Source organism: Platichthys flesus, chromosome 24, assembly GCF_949316205.1.
Source record: "Platichthys flesus chromosome 24, fPlaFle2.1, whole genome shotgun sequence".
Taxonomy (NCBI): Eukaryota; Metazoa; Chordata; class Actinopteri; order Pleuronectiformes; family Pleuronectidae; genus Platichthys; species Platichthys flesus.
Genome location: NC_084968.1, coordinates 12,400,296 through 12,421,904, shown reverse-complemented (window position 1 = coordinate 12,421,904; position 21,609 = coordinate 12,400,296). Strand labels below are relative to the sequence as shown.

The following is a 21,609-nucleotide window of genomic DNA, read 5'->3' as shown; positions in this document are numbered from 1 at the left end:
TGTCTGCATGTGTGAAAATGTTGCGTGTCCTAAGAAGCAGGATATTGCATGTTGACTTTGAGTGTAAGAGCCTGGTCCACGTGTGTGTGTGTGTGTTTGAGGAGAGAGAGAGAGAGAGAGAGAGAGAGAGAGAGATTTTCAGATAATTGTATGTTTTGAAGGGAAGACAACAACCTAATCCTAACCCTTTCCTCCTTCTATCCATATGTTTTTCCTCTCCTCCCCCTCAGCCCCATTATCTTCCCCCCATTCCACTTTTTCCTCCTTCAGCTTCTCTCATCTCTCCATTCACCTTCCTTTCTTTTCCACTTGCCATTTTTCTTCCTCTCTTATTAACCACTTCCTCCCACTTTCCCTGATCTCTCTCTCTCTCTCTACCTCCCCCTCTTCCTCTTCCTCCTTCCCTCCATGAAGAAAAACAACCCTCCTCCTCCTCACCCTCCTATCCTTTTACGCACGGTGCGTAAAGCGTTTCACTCCGTGTCCAGAGCGCACAGACAGAGGAGCAGGACATTGTTTCAAACTGTCTCTGAGTCTAAGGACGTTTCGTTAACGGGACACATGCACGAATCTACTGGCGGGTCGCGCTCATCAATACTGACAGCGGCGTGCGCGTGAGCGGGATTGTTGTCATCGTGCAGCCGGGAAACGTGAGGGAGAAGCGGCTGCTCGGAGAGAGGACGCTCCGCCGGGACACGGGCCAGAATGGGGATTTAAACTCACAACTGCCTCAACAGAAACCACGTAATGATCCTTATTTTAATTTTTCTCTCATGCATCCGGGAGCTGCGTGACCGTCCCCGTGGTGTGAGTCCGGTGTGAGCGGGACACGGAGCAAGGAGAACCGGGGTCTGCGAGCGCTGCCGCCGGGAGCCGGGCTCCGTGTTGACCGAGGACCGGACGCTGAGAGCCGGACGCACAGGTCAGTGTGTCAGACACGCGCACACATGCCACACACGTGCATTCCAACACGCGTGCAGACATGCATGCACAAACACACACGAGGTGACAATCGCGCACAAGCAGATACACGTGCGCAAATCCTTGACAACCGAGTCATCACTAACACGTGCGTGCATGCATGGATACACGCGCACAGTGGCTGACACGCGTATGGTTCAACGTGGTTCAATTTAAAAACATTTCTATTAAATTAAATTATATTTTAGATACGTTTTACAGAAAGATGGATGATTGATTGATGGATGGATGATTGACAGATGACAGGACACTTTGATTGAAAGGGAAATTGAAGCCAAATCACACAAATAAACTCAAAGCTGCAGATTTTAAATCTTAATTAGAAATTTTTCAGCCTTAATTTATTTTATTGGTTAAAACAGTTTTATTATAATTTAGCATTAGTTGTGTTGATGTGTTACTGTTGAATGTGTGGATGTATTGTTAAGATGATTTTGAACAGATCTTCCCACATGCTCAATAATCTGATTTGTGTCACTTGAAAAAATTTAAAACCCCATTAAAAAAAATCAAAATGTACAGATGCGTGTTTCGGTTTCCACTGAGGAGAAAACGCTGTTTAAATAGTTAAGGATAATTTCCAGCAGAAAAACTCAGATCTCCAAACTTCTACTTAGATAATCATCATCATCATCGTCTTCTTCTTCTATGACTTTTGACCTTTTAACTTAAAAATAAAAGTCCTGGAGGAGCAGTGTTCCCCTCTGAGCTGACAGCTGGTGACCCACTTCCAATCATTGACCACCCTGGACACATTTTAATATCGTCTCTCGTCCAGCGCTGCTCATTGTCCTCGGGACTCCAGGGCCGGACGCTGCGGGACGTCACAGGAAACCAAGGAACTTTATTTACAGTCGCTGATCGTCTCTATATACCTGCACTGATCATATAACCTATGGTCTATGGTTAAAATGGTGATTGATACGGCTGCTGCATGCTTAACTTTAACACAAATGAAAAAAGATGATAGAAGATTTATAGTTTTTCTACTTTGGCTCCAGAATGTGACCAATCAGATGCGTGCAAGGCGGGGGGGCGACGTTCCAGCTTGCAGGACCCTCCGCCTCCTTCTCTCAGCAGTCGTCTGAAAGTGCCGAGCGTTTCCATTTTACACGCTTACATAATCACAAAAGCCTGAAGACCCCCTGCTGATTGTACGCCTTGCCACAGATCGCAGCTTAGGGGCCCCCCCACTGTGACGCGTCTATGTGTGTTATCTACACATGCGCAAAAACACACAAGAGGATTCAGTTTGTAGAACCGACGCCAAACCAGTAATCAGCTGTTCTCTCTGTTTCCCTGTTCAATCTCTACCTCTCTCTCCCTTCTAATGAGTGTGCAGATGTTGGCCAATTACAAACACAGGGTTCAGTGTGAGCTGCTTAAATCCACACAAACACACACACACACACACAACACACACACACACACACTGATATACTGGCTGCTGGCGGCTCAGCTTCATCACACAACTTTTCGCCTTGAGGAAGAAAGTGTTCGGTTTTATCGTCACCCTCCATCTTTTCAGTCAACCTGAAGGGCCCGCCTCCTGTCCCCCACCGAATGAACAGGAAAGATAAAGATGAAAGGGGTGAGGAGATAAGTAAGGAGGGAACAGGTAGACAAAGAGACAAAGGAGAGGAGGATATCGGGAAATCAGGGAGAAGTTAGGAAAGAGAAGAAGGAGGTGGGGAAAGAGTGAGGGGGAAGGGAGAGAGATTAGGAGGAAAGGGGAAGAAGAGAGGTAAGAGGAGGGGGTGAGGAAGAAAGAAAGGAGGAAACAGGTAGGGACAGAGATAAAGAAGGAGAAGAGGATGAAGGGAAAAGGAGGATGAAGGAAAGGAGAGGAGGAAGAGCAGGACAGGGAGTAGAAGGAAAGAATGGGGTGTTGAAGGAAAGGAAGAGAGAAGAGGAAGGAAAGGAGTTGGTAAAAATGGACTCTCTCTCTCTCCCCCTCTCTCTCCCTTTCTCGCCCCCTCTCTCTAGCTCTTTATCTGTGTCTGCCAGTCTGTTGCCATGTCTCTCGCCCCTCTCCATCATCCACCCCCATGTCTCTCCCTCGCTTTCTGTGTCTCTGCCTCCAACTGTCGACAGCACGTGTCCTGTTTCCTCTGAATGAATGAATGCACGCACAGACACACACACAGAGACACACACAGACATACAGACATACACACACACACACACAGTGATTTCCGTTCTGCTTCGCCGCCTCTGGCCACTGTAAAGGTTTCATGGGAGGAGACGAGTCCTGTTGTGATTTAAAGGGGAAAAAATCAAGGAAACCAGATGAAGTGCTGAGTGTTGCATTTTCTAAATCACAGTTTGATATGAGTGTGATGCCTTCAAGGTCCGGACGTCACACCGGGAATAACAGTCTCATTCAACCGGGGACATTTCTGAAAAATAAGACATTTGTCCTTGTCAGTTTCTGTCCTCGCCTGAAAGTGACCAGCGGCGTGTCGAGAGGGCGCCATGACCACAGAGACAGAGAACCACCGAGAACCACAGAGACAGAGAACCACAGAGACAGAGAACCACCGAGAACCACAGAGACAGAGAACCACAGAGACAGAGAACCACAGAGACAGAGAACCACAGAGACAGAGAACCACAGAGACAGGGAACCACAGAGACAGAGAACCACAGAGACAGAGAACCACAGAGACATGGAACCTCAGAGAACCATAGAGACAGAGAACCACAGAGACAGAGAACCGCAGAGACAGAGAACCACAGAGAACCACAGAGACATGGAACCTCAGAGAACCATAGAGACAGAGAACCACAGAGACAGAGAACCACAGAGACAGAGAACCACAGAGACAGAGAACCACAGAGACAGGGAACCACAGAGACAGGGAACCACAGAGACAGAGAACCACAGAGACAGAGAACCACAGAGACATGGAACCTCAGAGAACCATAGAGACAGAGAACCACAGAGACAGAGAACCACAGAGACAGAGAACCACAGAGACATGGAACCTCAGAGAACCATAGAGACAGAGAACCACAGAGACAGAGAACCACAGAGACAGAGAACCACAGAGACAGAGAACCACAGAGACAGGGAACCACAGAGACAGGGAACCACAGAGACAGGGAACCACAGAGACAGGGAACCACAGAGACAGAGAACCACAGAGACAGAGAACCACAGAGACATGGAACCTCAGAGAACCATAGAGACAGAGAACCACAGAGACAGAGAACCACAGAGACAGAGAACCACAGAGACAGAGAACCACAGAGACAGAGAACCACAGAGACAGAGAACCACAGAGACAGAGAACCACAGAGACAGAGAACCACAGAGACAGAGAACCACAGAGACAGAGAACCACAGAGACAGGGAACCACAGAGACAGGGAACCACAGAGACAGAGAACCACAGAGACATGGAACCACAGAGACATGGAACCTCAGAGAACCATAGAGACAGAGAACCACAGAGACAGAGAACCGCAGAGACAGAGAACCACAGAGAACCACAGAGACATGGAACCTCAGAGAACCATAGAGACAGAGAACCACAGAGACAGAGAACCACAGAGACAGAGAACCACAGAGACAGAGAACCACAGAGACAGGGAACCACAGAGACAGGGAACCACAGAGACAGAGAACCACAGAGACAGAGAACCACAGAGACATGGAACCTCAGAGAACCATAGAGACAGAGAACCACAGAGACAGAGAACCACAGAGACAGAGAACCACAGAGACATGGAACCTCAGAGAACCATAGAGACAGAGAACCACAGAGACAGAGAACCACAGAGACAGAGAACCACAGAGACAGAGAACCACAGAGACAGGGAACCACAGAGACAGGGAACCACAGAGACAGGGAACCACAGAGACAGGGAACCACAGAGACAGAGAACCACAGAGACAGAGAACCACAGAGACATGGAACCTCAGAGAACCATAGAGACAGAGAACCACAGAGACAGAGAACCACAGAGACAGAGAACCACAGAGACAGAGAACCACAGAGACAGAGAACCACAGAGACAGAGAACCACAGAGACAGAGAACCACAGAGACAGAGAACCACAGAGACAGAGAACCACAGAGACAGAGAACCACAGAGACAGAGAACCACAGAGACAGGGAACCACAGAGACAGAGAACCACAGAGACATGGAACCACAGAGACATGGAACCACAGAGACAGAGAACCACAGAGACAGAGAACCACAGAGACAGAGAACCACAGAGACAGAGAACCACAGAGACAGGGAACCACAGAGACAGAGAACCACAGAGACAGAGAACCACAGAGACAGAGAACCACAGAGACATGGAACCACAGAGACATGGAACCACAGAGTGCGAATCAGAGCGCTGATCTCAGAGTTCGGTATCGGGCTCAGGACCCGGTTCGCTTGTTCTCGTCCTGCTCAGCTTCCTGTTCACACGTTTGATTCTTAACGTCTGTTTTCACTCGACCCTTCATCAGCTGCTTGGTTTGGTCCCCCCCCCCCCGGCAGGATCATTTTGTTCCGCTCTCCCCTCTGGACTCAATGATGAATGTCGTCTCCAGAGGCAGAACCGAGTCTTTAGGTTCCACTGCTGACTGAGTGTGTGTCCCACCGCCAAGGACGGGACATTTCTCAAAACATGAAGACATTTTTTTTAGCAGATATGTTTCTACAGGGTGAGGACATTTTTAGAGAAGTGAAGATGTTTGGAAAAGTGTGGACATTTCTCTTTAAAAGACAGATTTTGTCAGTGCAGATGCTTGTTATTGTGACGTAAAGACCTTTTGTGTGTTTGTTTTGAAATGAGAACATATGCAAATATTGACATTTGAGTAAAGGAGACGTTTTGGCACTACAAGGTCATGTCACCTTTGCTCATTTTAAACCAAATAAAAATTTTAAGAAGCGAGAACAATTGATAGGGAAGAGGACACACTTCCTGGACGTGAGTTACTTGTAAAAACCTGAGGACACAGTGCGAATATAAGGACATTTGGGGTTAGAGAGGAAAGTGTGAGGACATTCTGGGAAAGTTTTGACTTGGAAGTGCAACATCCGTGATGCCTGGGGACATATTGAGTTTATGAGGACATTTAGGGCTAGTGAGGAGATTTTATTGGAAAATTCTAGAAAGGAAATTTTTGTGGGAATTCTTGGAGAGTAATGAAGTTGTAGACTTTTTGAAAACTATGGAAATTTTTGTAAAATTCTGAAACTTTGTGATAGTGAGGACATTTTGGGGAGTCGGGGACATGTGTGTGTGGAACTGAAACAGCTTCGTCCCATAAATGTTTCCCTGCGTTGTATAATCTGCCACAGAGAACACACTGTTGTGTTCATGCTTCACTTGATGTGCAGTTATATCAAAATGCTTCATTACGTGATGTGGCTCCATGTGACTGTACGCTGCTCTGTGATTGGACGACGTGTGCGTCCTGCTCGTTGAATCGGGACAGCTTCATTAAAGGGTCAAAGATGAACGTCATGTCCGCTGGTTAGGCCACAGCACACCTTTTACTCACGCAACATTCATCCCTCGCTAGAGTTCTCATTCATTCATTTGTTGTTATTTATTTTTGAAGCTGCTTCCTCTTCTTCTTCTATTGATTAATGGCGTCTCTTCTTCCTGTGATTGGCCCAAAAGTCCAAACTATCCATATAGGAGTTTTCACCCTGCATGGCTCAAGTTGATCTAGACCCAGAACACCTTCTGGTCCGAGGAACCTTTCACACCTGATGTTGAGGTTCAGATTGAATTGAGGAGTCTGAAGGTCTGAACCAAACGAGGTGTGACCTTCGATTTGTTGACAGGTCGATCCAAAAGAAATGTTTCTTTACGTCTCCCTGCACTTCCTCGCTCTTCCACTCATCCTCTGTTCCGTAGTCCTCTTGCTGATTTCTATTAATTCTCTCTCTCTCTCCCCCTCTCCCTATCAGGGGAATTTATTAAAGCTGACATTTTTATTGAGGTTACAGCCGAGTTGGTTGGAACATTCATCCATAAAATACCATGTTCATCCGCCTTATCAACAACCTATTACCACACACACACACACACACACACACACACACACACACACACACACACACACACACACACACACACACACACACACACACGCGCACACATATTAGCCATATGGCCACTGGCTTCTTCTGTGTGTATTAAGCAGAATGATATTGACTCATTAAGATTCTCTCTGCAAGTCACTCATCGTTATGTTTTACCTCTCAGAGCTACATGTAACCACAGCTCACCCACTAGAACAAATACAACTCGCTCATGGCACTTTCCAGCTGGCTGAGGTTTCAGATAAAGGATTAATGAGTTCTGAGGTGTGTGTGTATTTGTGCGTTTGCGTGTATGTGTTGTCTTTTGAATGACAAGAACTATTTTTATTCTCTCCGCACTCTCTCTCTCTCTCTCTCTCTCTCTCTGAGGCTGAAAGATGAAATGTGCCACAGGTCTGTGAGGAACATGTGACATGTGCTCGCTGACGTCACGGCCGAGGACTGAAGTGATGGAACCGTTTAGATTGTGAAATAATCAATCTGGTTTCATTTTAATGAGCAGGTCCCCGTTTGTTGTGTCGATTAAACAAAGACTCGTGAACACACACAGACAGACAGACACACACACACGCACACGCACACAGAAACACACACCAGGGCCTGAATGGTTTATTAGTTCACTGAATTTATCGGTGCAGTTGGGATCATACAGTGAGGTCCCACTTGGCGGCAGGTAGCTCTGACATTTACATCCTCCAGCTGGGCTCACTCAAGCCTCTTCACCCCCCCCCCCCTCCCCCGCCCTCCCCCGCTTCATTTCATTTACTTCAGTCCATCTCAGTTTTATTGCCTTGAAAAATCCCAGGTACACGCAGGAGGCCTGGAGGGGAGGTGGGCCGAGTTCGTTTAATCTGCTCCCACAGTCTGTTTGCACACAGCTCAGTCATTTCCCATTTTTCCTCTTCCTTTCTTTTCCTTCCCTCTCTCTCTCTCCTTGTATTTCCCCTCCTCTTTCGTCGCCTCCCTTCATCTCTTCTTTTCATTAAAGTCCTGGTAGCACTCCTCACGCTCGTCCTGCTGCTTCAATCACGTGAATTTTTTCCAGAAAGCTTTTGTCTCCGTGGCTTGAATTTTAAATTTCTTGATGTATAAAACATTTTCGCTGCCGTTAAATTGTATTTTCACTTTGAATATTTTCCCTGAAGCCTGTGGATCATTTTCTAAAGGTGTAATATTTTGAAGTGCAGCATCAGGAGCAGTTTAATACCTTCACGATTCTCGCTATCTTCAAATCCAAACAACAGATGTTTGCGCAGATGTCCCATTTTGGAAAAACTCGTATTCACATTCAGTTCACCCACACAGTCTACGCATTGAAAATCATCTGTTGTGACATCGTGAAAAGAAAAGGCTTTTGTTAACAGGATCTAAAATGGAGCTTCACAGTGGAAACCATTTATCAGTCTGAGGATTTTTTCCCTTGTTCTCCGTGTTCTCCATGATTTCAGCCCTGTCACGCAGCTTCACTGTGGAAACGTCCTCTGACAGATTCTGTTTTCAAGCTGACAAATCATTTATATTTTAGCAAAACTCACTTGCTCCTCATTCACTTTATCTCTGCATCGATTACAATCCTGAAATGTGAGACGTGCTCTCGCAGCTCTCTCTCTCTCTCTCTTTCTCCATCTCTCTCCATTTAGCTGTGCATCGCCCTCCACTGATTTATTCATCACTCCATTTTCTCACATCCCCGTCACTTGCAGCGCCTCTATTTCGGTCCTCGTCCCCGGTGAGCGCGAGCTGAAAGAGGCAAAGTTTCCTCTGAACGTCGGATGTCACGTTTCAGGTGTTTGAAACGTTTCCTCTGTCACTCGTCTGAAACTGTTCGAGAACTCGAGGAGGAACCGACAGTGAAGTTCCACCTGAAATCAGCTGATCGGCTTCAGCTCTCAGGTCGGAGTCACAGCTACATGTTTTGGGGGGGGGGGGGGGGGAATCGCTGTAACAAATGAATTTGCTCCAATGTAAATTGAAAATGTAAATTTGTGCTCGTCGGTGCAGAAATAGAAGTCGCTCTAGCATCAGCAGCGTCCGACCTCGTGTCACCTCGCTGAGCAGGGGCGCGAGCGGCTGCACCACACAGATAACGTGCGTTCGGGATCAGGAGACATCAAACTCCGGCACTCTTCGTCCAGTTTGTCCTCGAATTGTTCTATAACCAGATTCCGGTGTTTGTCTGAGAGCGAGCAGACCGTCCGTCCACCTGTAATCAAATCTGTCCGACACTAATCCTCCGGCTGTCGAGCCTCAAAGCCGTCGGCTCTGACCGGCTCCGTCCAATCAGAGGCAGACGTCCACCTGGACGGAGCTGCAGACTGTAGATACTGCTCAGAGAGGACGAGTGCATATTTACGTCTCGTGTCCTTTTCGTTCGCAATTTTGTTTAGTATAAAGAGTTTTGTTCAACTTTATTATAACAGAACTTTAACGTTATTAATATAGTATTTTTAACTCCTTTATAATATAACTGTTTAATAACTGAGTTTCTTATAACATTACTTTGATTAACTTGTGATTCGACTTGAACTCTTTTAAATTTTCCATCAGTGATTTCAACATTTCTTTTGAATCTTTTTACTTTCAAACCCAAATATTTAATAACTTGAAAAGTTTCATTATACATTTTTAATCATCTCCAGCAGAAACCAGTTTATCTTCTCCAAACTAACCAAACATTTTCGATTTAAAAAAAAAAAAGTAAAGTGAAATGTTTCAGGCCCAGCTGCTTTGCCCTTCACATATTCTTTGTTCTTCTAAAACTATCGACCTCAGATGTTATCTCTTCGATCAGTAAACCTCTGCAGGGTTTTCTTCCATCTTTGCCATTAAAGCTGTTTTGTTTTACTTGTTGACATAAAAAAAATGCCTTGTTTTCTTTCATTTCTTTCTTTTGACTCTCAGTTTTTCTCTCAGCGACCTGCGGCAGCGTTGTGACCTTTACCGCTGACACTGAAAACATGATTGTAAACGTTCAGCAGACGTGACTAAAAGCTCCAATCAGATTCTGTGACCCAGCGTCCATCCCGCCCGGTGGAGGCGACGCAGGGATCCTGGTGAGCCGATGTTTCTCCTGCTGACAAAGTGATGAACAGTGCTGAGTTTCATTCACGATCAATTGTTAATCAGCAGAGTTGTGCTGCTGTTCAAAGTTTAACGAGCCGCTGGGATTCGCTGGGAGAAATATGTGCCCCCCCCCCCCCCGCGCACCACAGCGTTGGCGACTTCCTCTTCTGTCGCCATCGTTCTTTCCACCGCCGCGCTCCCTGAAGAATTCAAACTCCAGGCGTCCATGTTTCTCTAACTAATCGATCGTCTGAGCAGAATTTTACATCTCGAGCTCAAAGCTTCAAGAGAATAAATAAAACTAAAGCAGTTTGATGTTTTATTCATCATCACTGGATTCATACAAACAGGTGATGCAATAATTAAAAGCTTTATTCACACAGCGCTGCAGCAGTTCACACAGTTTGAGGCAGAAATTAAAAGTTTCGGGGTCTGACCTGAAAACACTTGACAGCCATTAGTGTGTGTGTGGTTTTTAATGTGTGGAGCTTTTAACCCGTGCGTTTCAACTGAAGGGACAATGATTGGAAGAAGCCCAGAGGAGGATCTAAATATTTAATCCCTTTTATTCTCTCCACTCTATGATTTGTCTGAATAATTTACACCCTGTAGATGAGAGAGCTGCTTATTTACAGGAAATAATAATATCTCTTTATTTGTGTTGTTTTATCAGAATCAAAGCATCGGTCAAAATGAAACAAAGTGTTTTATCTGTGTTTTCCTCGGACTCTTGGCGCACTGCCTTCAGGGCCGCTGCTCTCTCTCTCTCTCATTAGACGTACCGCTGCTCGCTCGCCCTCTCTCCCCGGGGCATACTGCTCCTCATGCAGGTCACCAAAGATCAGATGATGATTCAGCGATATTCAATCCAGACACAATGTCGTGTTCTGTCGCTCTGAGACAGATTTATCGTGCTGAGGGGTCAGAGGTCAGGTCCCTCTCCAAGGTGAGGGAGTAATGTGATTAAATGTAGGAGTTCACTGAGGATTTATATGATTTACCCTTCGACACAGAGTTCAGGGTCTTCGCCGGGGGCGTCAGGAAAAGAGTCGCTCCCGTGGCTGCAGGCTTTTATTTGACCATGTGCAGGATTTAAGCAAAGATAAAAGCAAAGTGTTTCTCCAGATAACAGTTTCAACAAAATGTAATAAAGGACAGAGAATAAAACAGTAGATTATTAACATCTAGTCCTAAAGAGTTATGGAGAACCAGTTAAAAAATGAATGAAGTAGCTGCTACAGTTGAATTTATACAGTATAAAAACTATACAAATTTAATACACGTCTATATTGATAAAAACAACATTAAGTGGATCTGTCGTTAATCTCATGAATTTAAAACGAAGAAACGCTGGATGCAGGAAAACAAAAAGATAAAGATTCAATTATAAAAAGCTGAAAGAGAAAAGATGTTTTGAAGTAAATAAATCTGGCGATAACAAAAAATTATTTTGGAAAAGGAAACAGTAAAGGTTAATAAAATACAAGTAAGAGCCAGAATAAAAATGTAGGTGTTTGTTTTCTATATATGATTTAAATGTATATAAAGGAATACTATAATGAATTAAATGTAAGAATGATATTGATACCTTTCTATTCCAAATGTTTCAAACTAAGGTCGTCGGCTTGTTATTGTTCTTGTGGTTTTTAGGTCAAACTGTAAAATTGGGAGAATAATTATTCATAAACCTCTTCACGGTGATGAATCGACTCTCTGTGTTTATCGTCTTCTTTCCGTTCCTGCTCCTCTGTCCTGGGACTTCCTGTTTGAGCTGCCGGGTCCTGATTGGACGTGTGACCTGACCACCGCTCTCATCTCTCTGGAGCCGCATTTCATTTGTGATCGGCTCCTGTGGGACTCTTTGTGTTTCACTGCTGTGATTGGTTCCCTCCGACCTGGGACGCTGGCTGATCCCTGGACGAGCGGCTGCCGTCCCGCTCTGAGACGGCCCGAGGTCCGAGGGGTCGGAGGACACGTCCCTGCTGTCGTCTCTTCACTCCAGCTGCTCAGTCATTGTCCCCCGGGGACAGGAAATCTTAGAAAATCCAACCTTGAAGGTTTTGTTGGCCTGGATTTTGGATTCGACTCGGGCCACTTTGTTTTCCCGCTCCTCAGTGGAAGTGAATGGCCCCTCCTCCTGGCTCGCTGTGACTTCCTGTGTTGGAGCGCCGCGGGGGGGGGTGGGGGGGGGGGGCTGGAGCGTGACGGAGCTGTTGTCGCCTCTTTTCTCCTGGATCCAGTTCCTGTTAGAGCGCGTTGCAGACGGTTCAGAGACGTCTGAATCTGTGCTGCTGGTCGACTGAGGGCCGGGGGGGTGGGGGACGTTATGTTTTTCGGTTAGTCCGTCCGACCCGTTCCCGTGAAACACGATATCTCGAGAAGGTCACTGTGAACTCACAAAGCACCTCTTCTGCCACGTCAGTGGGATTTCTCTTGAACGCTGTGAGGGAATTCTTTCATGTTTGCTAGCCAAAGGTCAAGGTCAAGGTCACGGAGGCCTCATAAAGTATCTGAACATGGTAGCTTAAGATCAGCTGGAGGGAATGTCTTCAAATCTGGTCCAAACTTTCACTTGGACTCAAAGAGGAACTGATACAGATCTTGGTTCAGCTTGACCCTCGAACATTTGTACAAACTTTCAGGAAAATCCTAAAACAACTTCAGAGTAAAGACCTGTCTCCATGGTGAGATCATGTAGCAGTGTGTTTCCACGTTGTCAGTCTGAGTCGGAGGATGAATCAGTGTCACCTTCCTGTAAAACTGGAGGATTATCCTGAGGAATGAAAGGCTCCTCCGCTCAGCTCCTCTAATCAGCGTCACGCTCGTTTCCACTCTGCGGCTCTCACTCCTGAGAAACGTTGAGATGTGCAGTGAGGCGAGTTCCAGGGGAGAGAACCGGATCCCAGCGTCTCAGAGAGAAAGGTTCAGAGTTGAGAATAAAGGCGACTGCGTGAGGAAGCGTTGATTAACCTCAGTTTGTGTTTGGGTCACTCGTTTTTTTTCGCCGCCACCTCTAGAGACCACAGTGATATTTAGTCATTTACTTTTCCACGCTTGGTTTGTCCCAGATTGGAAACCTCCTCCTTTGTTTCTGTGTCAAACGTCTGATCACAGCGTCTCTTTGATTCGACCCCGCTAATAAACCGCTTAGTTCAAATATGTGAATGAAGCCACTTGACTTGAATGACGTTGACGTTCTTTAAATCTGTGTTTGCTTCAGGAGAATTAACTGTTCGAAGACGTGTTGACGTGAAAAGGGCGGCGCGGGTGGGAACACTCCTGATCATCACGGGGAGTGAGTTTGCCGTGTTGCCGTGTTGTGTGTCTCTTCTGGCGAGCGCGAGCTGACACCGCGGCTGATCCTGGGAGCAGGACGCCCCGCGGCAACGTGCTCACTGAATCGGCTCAGTGGAGTGTGTGTGTTTATTCCCACCAGAGTTTAGGGCACCGAGAGGTTGCAGTTGTGTTCGTAATGTTTGTAAGTGCTTCGTCGGGGTGTGTGTGAGTGTGTTTCAGTGTTTGTGTTCCGGTGCTAATATCCCCTGAGGACGCCGGTTGACTGGCCGACATTGCAGAGCTGTGAAATGGAGAGGCCACAGCTGTTTGTGTGTGTTTGTGTGTGTGTGTGAGTGACTGTGACACAGCTGGTGTTGTGTTCTCCCACCTGTGAACTGCAGAGTTTAAATTGTGAGTCTGCCGTGTGACGCAGAGCTGGATGTCTGACAGAGAAAAAATGAGGCTACATCCAAAAGTGTTGATTTGACAAATAACGTTTTCAAAAGAAAATCAACCTGTGTCACAGGAAACACTCGTCGTCTGCTCCACATGGAAACAGTTGTTTGAACTGGACAACAGGGTCAGAGGGCTGATAGTGGTTGTTTTCTTCTTGAACGAGGTCATGTGACGGGAGCCTGACGAATCAGAGGAAGCTATCCTGACTGAAAGACCCAATCAGCAAGAAGCTGCGGGTGTGAAACATCTCAGTTTCTGCAGCCCGAGAGTTTTCAAACTGGAACGGAACCAGCAGCGTTTCCAAACGTCCCAGTTTCAGTATTTATGTTATGAGAAGGATGGTTAAATCTAATGCAGATTAAGGGAGGCTTTTATTGTGAAGGGTACGTGTTTAGGCCACCAAATCAGATAAAATAAGATTTACCTTTGTACGTGGAAGTTAAACATATTTTTATCCTGAACTCAAAGCTTTGTGTAATTTTCTTCTGCTTCCTGTTTTGTGCTGCTCTCCGTCTCCGCCCCCCCCCCCCCTCTGCTCTTTAATGTCTCTATATTTGACACCAAGTTACGGAAACAAATTTGAACGTGTCAACATTTTCATGTTTTGAATCTTTATTTAATTTCACGCATGAAAGTGTTAATTAGCAAAGAAGCTGGTGTCACACAGAGAAGCAGCGTGGGGCAGTGACCCTGTTTACATTTATTATATAAGACCATGTTTTTCACAGTATGCAGGGAAATATTCTGTTTGTGTTTATTTACGTAAGAATGTGTATTTTCTTTACCTTTGGGAACATTGTGTATGTTGAAGGTGCAGAGAGAATTAGGTCAGGAGACGTTAGTGTTGTTGTTTTCACAAATTAGAATAAATTAAGAAGCAAGGAAAATAAAGGTAAATATGAAAGAACGAAAAAGAAAAACAGCAGCAGTCGGTTTCTGGCTTTTCCGATCTTCCAATCTTCCGGGACATGTCCCCACAAGTTGGTCAAAAAACTGAGAAACAACATGAAAGTGTGTTTTGTTCTGGAGGAATCTGTATCTCACTCTCATCTCTCTAAATGAAGCTGGTGATAAACGAGGCGTCTCCGTTTCAGACTGTTTCTAAAACACATTAATCTGTTTGTCTTTCTCGAGATTCTCTGAAAATGACTTTCTGCTCGTGCAGTTGTTTTTAAAGATCACTACGTGGTCGCTCACATTAAAGAGACAAAGTGCTGGAATAGTTTTCACATCAGAACTTCTCTGCAGCTCGTCTTCCACTCGCCTACGTGATCTGAGATATTTTTTCTCCTCATCCTTTCGGAGTATTTGCAGCCGGAAGGTTTGAGACCTCTGGGAGCCGCCCAGAACCACCACCACCATCTGCTGCTGCACATCACCCGAGCTCCAGGATAAAGTCCACAGCTTGATAACTGCTGCTCCTAAAGCCACTGAACAGAGTCTTAAACTTAATTAACTGATTTTATCCTCGTCTCAAGCTCCCGATCTTAAATTTAACGAAAACTGGACAAATTTATTTTGTGTTATCTCCGGCTGCTTTATTTTATCTGCTTTTCTTTTTATAGTTGTTCTTAGTCACAAACAAACAGACCTCAGGAATTTTTATGATGAGTAAAAAATATATATATATATTTGATACCGATCATTTCAGTTGCAACGTGACTAGAAAACATTTTGTTCACTGATTTGTTTTTCCGAGTTCTGTGCTGCAGAGAATCTGATGATATTATTTTTCTATCTGCTCATAATCCAGTTTACTTTCTAGGTTAAAGGATAAAGAGTAAACCATTAAAACAGGTAGACTTCAGAAGGAGTGACCTGAAATAACCTTTCATTTCAAACAAGCCATGATATCACTCAATAGAGCTCTTACACAGCAAGAGTCATTTAAACTGTGGTTTTTCCCATTAACCATTTGAAAGACACAACATGAAACACAGAGTTTTATTGACTCACAGAGTTTTATTGACACACACGTCGGCTGCAGCGGACGCTCGGAGGTTAAGTGGTTTGTTTGATGGGCTGACAGATGGAGCGTTGCTAACAGAGAGGAACATCAGGGACCTGCAGCACAGACCACTGCTGTAAATCACCTGTCAGACACTCCACTGCTGTTTTCTAAAAGGTCTTAATACATCACATGGACACGAGCATGAAGGATCCTGTGATGTGTCTGCAATCTATGTGTCTCCGTCCATAACCAGTGCTCAGTTAAAGACGGAGACCTTGACCTCTCCTCACCAGTTGCTTCTCTGTCTCTCTGTCGTCTCACAGGCTGTGTGAGAGATTGTGTGTGCTTGTGTGTGCGTGTGTGTGCGTGTCTGTAAAATGCCTCTGACGGACGGACGCGTCTGATTGGACATGGAGGCCGTCAGCGTAGCCAACGACTCACTGGACGAGCTCCACTTCCCGCCCACGTCCGACGATGTCCACGTCGATTACCATGACTACGACCCAGATGCCAGCGCCGTGCCGCCGGTGCTGCAGACGCTGTCGTCCGAGGCTTTGAATTTTCCAGAGGACCCCATCAGGCTGCTGAGTGTGCAGGTAGAGGCTGACACATCAATCAAAGCCAGAGGGCTGGTTTGTGATTGGCCCATGATGTGGCATGTGGGTGTAGATATGTATGTATATATGGATATGTATGGATATGTAAAGGATAAAGAGAGCATGTTATTCTCCTCTGAGCTGTCAATCATGAAAGAACATAAATTAACTGACTGCAGAGATGTGGATCTGCTGCCTGAGCATCAGAATACACTGCTGTTAGCTACACGTGTGACAGATGGTCGCTTCACGTCCTCATAAGTTGACATGACACAAGATGCAACACCAACATAAAGGTCGGGGCGAGTTTTAGATTATCTTAAACGTTAAAATGTGCAGATCCACTTCACCCACAGAAAGAATTCCTCTATTTCATGAATTATTCTCTGAAATGGTCCAGTTTCACAATCCTGAAGAAAGAGATAAAAACAAACAGACGGGCGGAGGTGATGATGTAAGCTCCTCGGTGGAGTCAGTAAACACAAAGTGACTCTGAGGCTGATGGGAAAATGTTACAGGTATTTGATCACAAACAAAAGTATTTAAACTAAAGTTTTGACCCGATTGTGTCACTGGAAGAAAAATAATCTGTGAGACACAGAAAGAAAAGAATAAAGGAACAACACATGAACATCTACACACACACGCATACACATCTACAGTACATAAACACAACTGCTGACATTATGATGACACTAATATGACCCTGTATGTACCAGAAATGGTGACAGATGTTTAAAGCTGTTCTTGTTTGTTTGTATTTGTGTTGTTTACAGGTGGTGCTGATCCTGGCATACAGCACCATCATCGTGCTGGGGGTTCTGGGTAACTCTCTGGTTATCTACGTCATCTACCGCTTCAAGACGCTCCGCACCGTCACTAACTTCTTCATCGCTAACCTGGCTGTCGGTATGTTCACACACACGTTGTGTTGTTTCTAATCCGATGCTGTGAGTCAGTGCAGCCGGGAGATGCTCTCTGACATCTCAAGATGGTGACCTGCTTGTGTGTGTGTGTGTGTGTGTGTGTGTGTGTGCGTCTGTTTGTGTACCGTCTGTAGATTGTCAACATGGATGACTCAAACATCTGTCAGTTGTTATGTGCTCATCCTCTGTGATGTCTGGGATTTGTCTGCTGCTTTGTGGCTCAGACACAAACACAGATGAAATCCAACGCTTATTGTTCGCGTGTTTTTGATTCTCACACGTCTTTATTTTTACTACATGTTTAACGTGATCGTGTGATCGTGAGAGCATATGAAAAGATTTCTCAGCGAGGACAGAGAAGAAACACTTAAAGACCTTTTTTAAAAAGGATCCCTGGGGGCATCTTCATGATGCACATGTTAATCCTTCTTCTCCTTTTTTATTTACTAACAAGGATGATACAGTTCTTTGAGAGCCAAAAATAGAGGGAGAGGAAAGGCAAGGGTGACGTGTGATTTTTAAAGATATAAATGTTTTTCTATCCAGCTTCTCTTATGCACATTTAAGCAGATCAGTAATGACGTGTGACGACCTCAACTTTCACCCCGAACAGCCCCGAGAATTGAAATACCAACAACAGAAGCCATGAACGACACTAAACCATCATCCGCTCAGCCCTGCGCCACAGATAATCTTTTCTCAGAGTAACGACGTGACGTCACATCAGCGCTACGTGTTTCTTATGAGACAGTGTATCTGCTTTGCTTCAGGGCACGTGCTCAAATCAACACAGGTATTCATTAAAGTGTTAAAAGTGAACATAAGTTCAATCAAAACATGCTGAACGCAGCTACGTGTAATAAATAAACACAGTGTGATGAAGTAAATTTAATTAAGATGAAAACAACGCAACAGGAGAATCATTAAACCTCATCAGCAAACAAACTGGCAAATAAGACTCTCACACAATGAGAAGTAATGGGGTGTGAAGAGGTGCAGGGCTCCGTGGGAGGGAAATTACCGCTGCTGCTGCCTGAAGCACATTCATTTCAATCATAACCCTTCACACGGAAACCAAACCAAGTGTATAAGCAAATATGTTGAGCAAATAAACAAGCATGGCTGGACGTGGCAGAGAATCAGGGGCTTCAGCACCATGGAGAGAGACAAGATCTGACTTCAGAACCATTGGGAGAGACACGATCGGACTTCAGAACCACGGACAGAGACAAGATCTGACGATAGGACCACGGACAGAGACTAGATCTGACTTCAGCACCATGGACAGAGACTAGATCTGACTTCAGCACACCAGAGAGAGACGAGGTCTGACTTCAGCACCATGGAGAGGAACTGGATCGGACTTCAGCACTACGGAGAGAGACTAGATCTGACTTCAGCACACCAGAGAGAGACGAGGTCTGACTTCAGCACCATGGAGAGGAACTGGATCGGACTTCAGCACTACGGAGAGAGACTAGATCTGACTTCAGCACCACGGACAGAGACTAGATCTGACTTCAGCACCATGGAGAGGAACTGGATTGGACTTCAGCACCACGGACAGAGACAAGATCTGACTTCAGCACCACGGACAGAGACAAGATCTGTCTTCAGCACCATGGAGAGGAACTGGATCGGGCTTCAGCACCACGGACAGAGACAAGATCTGACTTCAGCACCACAGAGAGAGACGAGATCTGACTTCAGCACCACGGACAGAGACTAGATCTGACTTCAGCACCATGGAGAGAGACAAGGTCCGACTTCAGCACCATGGACAGAGACAAGATCCGTCTTCAGCACCATGGAGAGGAACATGATCGTACTTCAGCACCACGAACAGAGACAAGGTCCGACTTCAGCACCACGGACAGAGACGAGATCTGACTTCAGCACCATGGACAGAGACGGGATCTGACTTCAGCACCATGGAGAGAGACATGAGCGTTATTCCGTGACTCCTTCCTGTTCATCAAACTAAATGAATCAGCTGCACAGTAACACAGGAATCTAACACAGCTCTGACACGTCTGCCGAGCGTCAACAGTAAAGAGTCACAACTCGTATCAATGAAATAAAAACAACACAACCACAGCAACAATGTGTGAAGCGTCGCATCAGTCGACTCACTTTGTTTCATGTGTATCCCTCCGGACACAATCCGTCACGAACAATGAAAACGACCATATAGAGACGTCAAGTCCAGTCAGGTCACATTTTCATTACACAGCCCAGTGTCACGGATCATAAGTTCCCCTCGGGGGGGTCGTCAGAGTGCAGGACACAGACGAGGAGTCACAGGCAGGACGAAGCTGACCTTGGGGTTTTATCAATTTGAATCGAATATGAGGAAAACATCTGCTTTTGTTTTGTGTGTGTCCAGCACCTCGATAAAACCTAGAAACGATCCCCTGAAGTTTTGAACATAAAGAAATTCTGTTTACCATGACTCAGCGACCTTCAGGCCGTCGCTCCGTCCACGAGGATCCAAATTAAAATTCACCTCCTGGTTTGTTTGTTTCCTTCTGCAGCTGTCAGCCAAGAAGGAAAGTGTGTGGGTGTGGGTGTGGGTGTGTGAGTGTAGGTGTAGCCTGGAGTGTTGGTTTTTATGGAAAGTTGAGAAAACTGTAATTAATATTGACACACACACACTGCTCCCTTGTGTAAAACAAAATGAACTTCTTTTTGCCTCTTGAGTTTTCAGAAGTTTCTGTCACTTGAGCATCCAGGATGTGACAATGAGCCGTCACATATTCATGTCACGCTCAAGCTAATCACATTTAAATCTAATTAAAATATTCCCAAGTGTAGTTTTTCATATTTTGCACATTTCTTGTAAATGTTTTGGAGAGAGTTGCGTCTCTCAGGATTTGTTGCATCACTACAATTGTATTGTTTAATTTGATTAAGGGAAACAACGCAACACAATACAAAGTAATTAAGATTATAATGATTGTAGACTTTGATGATAATCATAATAAAACAATGGCGGCTGCTTACCAGTTTGTTTCCTTGTGGGTAGCAGTGCTTTGTTTTAACAGCTGCTAGTTACTGGCTACATGTTCAACATTCTCCTGCTGCCGAGGCCCCGAGTGTAAAGATCGAGAGAGAGTGTGATTGATGTGATGTGAAATGTGCAGGGATGTAGAACGATAGTGGCCAGAAGGTTGTCGGTTCAATTCCCCCGGATATAAAAAGGAGCAGAGATCGTGTGATAAACAGTTGACTCACTCGGCTGATCCTCGTGGTAATCATTAGTTCTCTCAGTCTGTGTTTTGTGTCAGAGGTTCTTCAGTTAAATGTCGCAACCTCACGGTTAATATTTTTCGGGGGAACGACAATTTTATCTTCCTCATCCCCCCCACCCTTCTCTCAATCTTTCTTTGGCTTGAAGGAGAGGGAAAGAAAGAAAGTAGAACGTAACGATTCTGCTTTTTTTTACCTTCTTCTGTCACGATGACCTCAGAGTTAAATCATCTCTGAGGCTCAGACTGTTACAGTCGGCCTCCCCTACAGGGACACCAGCGCCCCCAGGTGGTCACACCTTACAGGAGGATTCCTTTACAGCGGCTGCAGCTCCGACACATCGACCAAACGCCAATCAATCGGAGCGGCAGGTGGCTCGATCACAGCAGGGTTCGATCCCGAAGCTGCTTTCAGACTTTCGAGTGGAACATGCTCCTGAGCGGCTGCATGTGAGCCCACAGATCTCCACCTGGGAGTAAAAGCTCCTCAGAATGTCCGTTGTGACAAAACAGCAGGAAGCTTTTAGCTATTTTCATCTTCCTCCTCCGGGACGTTAGATTCTGACAGTTAGCGCCCGGAGCACCTGGATCTACACCGTCACATTCATCGGTTGAATCCGCAGGCGTAGACGAAGGTGGTGGTGAGAAGTCGTCTTCACCAGAGAGCGGAGCTGTCATCACTATGCTCCCTGTTGAGCTGCTGGTTACTGTCGACTGCCACAAGAGGGCGTGAGGCCCATTCAGAGCTATTGGCTGCTGTGAAAACCAATCAACATCCAGGACAGTTCTGAAGATGCTTCTTGAGCTGCAGCTTCTCTGTTCTGGAGAAAGAAGTTAAACATCGTCTTAGGGTTGGGGTTGGGGTTAGTCGTAGGAGCGGAGGAGGAGGTGGACGTCCGTGTCTGTGCACGATGACAGTCACAGACATTTATCTGCAGATGTTGATTAAACTGATCATGTGACCTGCTGTGTGTCGGCAGCTGTCGGAGCAGATGGCGTCTCTCTCTCTCTCGCTCTCTCTCTCTCTCTCTCTCTGATGACTCACCAGTT

The 21,609-nt window shown here is 45.7% G+C and overlaps 1 protein-coding gene across 1 annotated transcript; it reads left to right on the top strand.

Moving 5' to 3' along the window:
* The first annotated feature begins 359 nt into the window (after positions 1 to 359).
* On the top strand, positions 360 to 18,019 carry npy2rl (neuropeptide Y receptor Y2, like). The gene is made up of 4 exons (XM_062384551.1): positions 360 to 922; positions 16,113 to 16,385; positions 17,162 to 17,294; positions 17,925 to 18,019. Exons 2-4 carry the CDS (start codon positions 16,200 to 16,202, stop codon positions 18,017 to 18,019), a joined length of 414 nt encoding a protein of 137 aa, XP_062240535.1. The 5' UTR covers positions 360 to 922; positions 16,113 to 16,199.
* Positions 18,020 to 21,609: the final 3,590 nt, after the last annotated feature.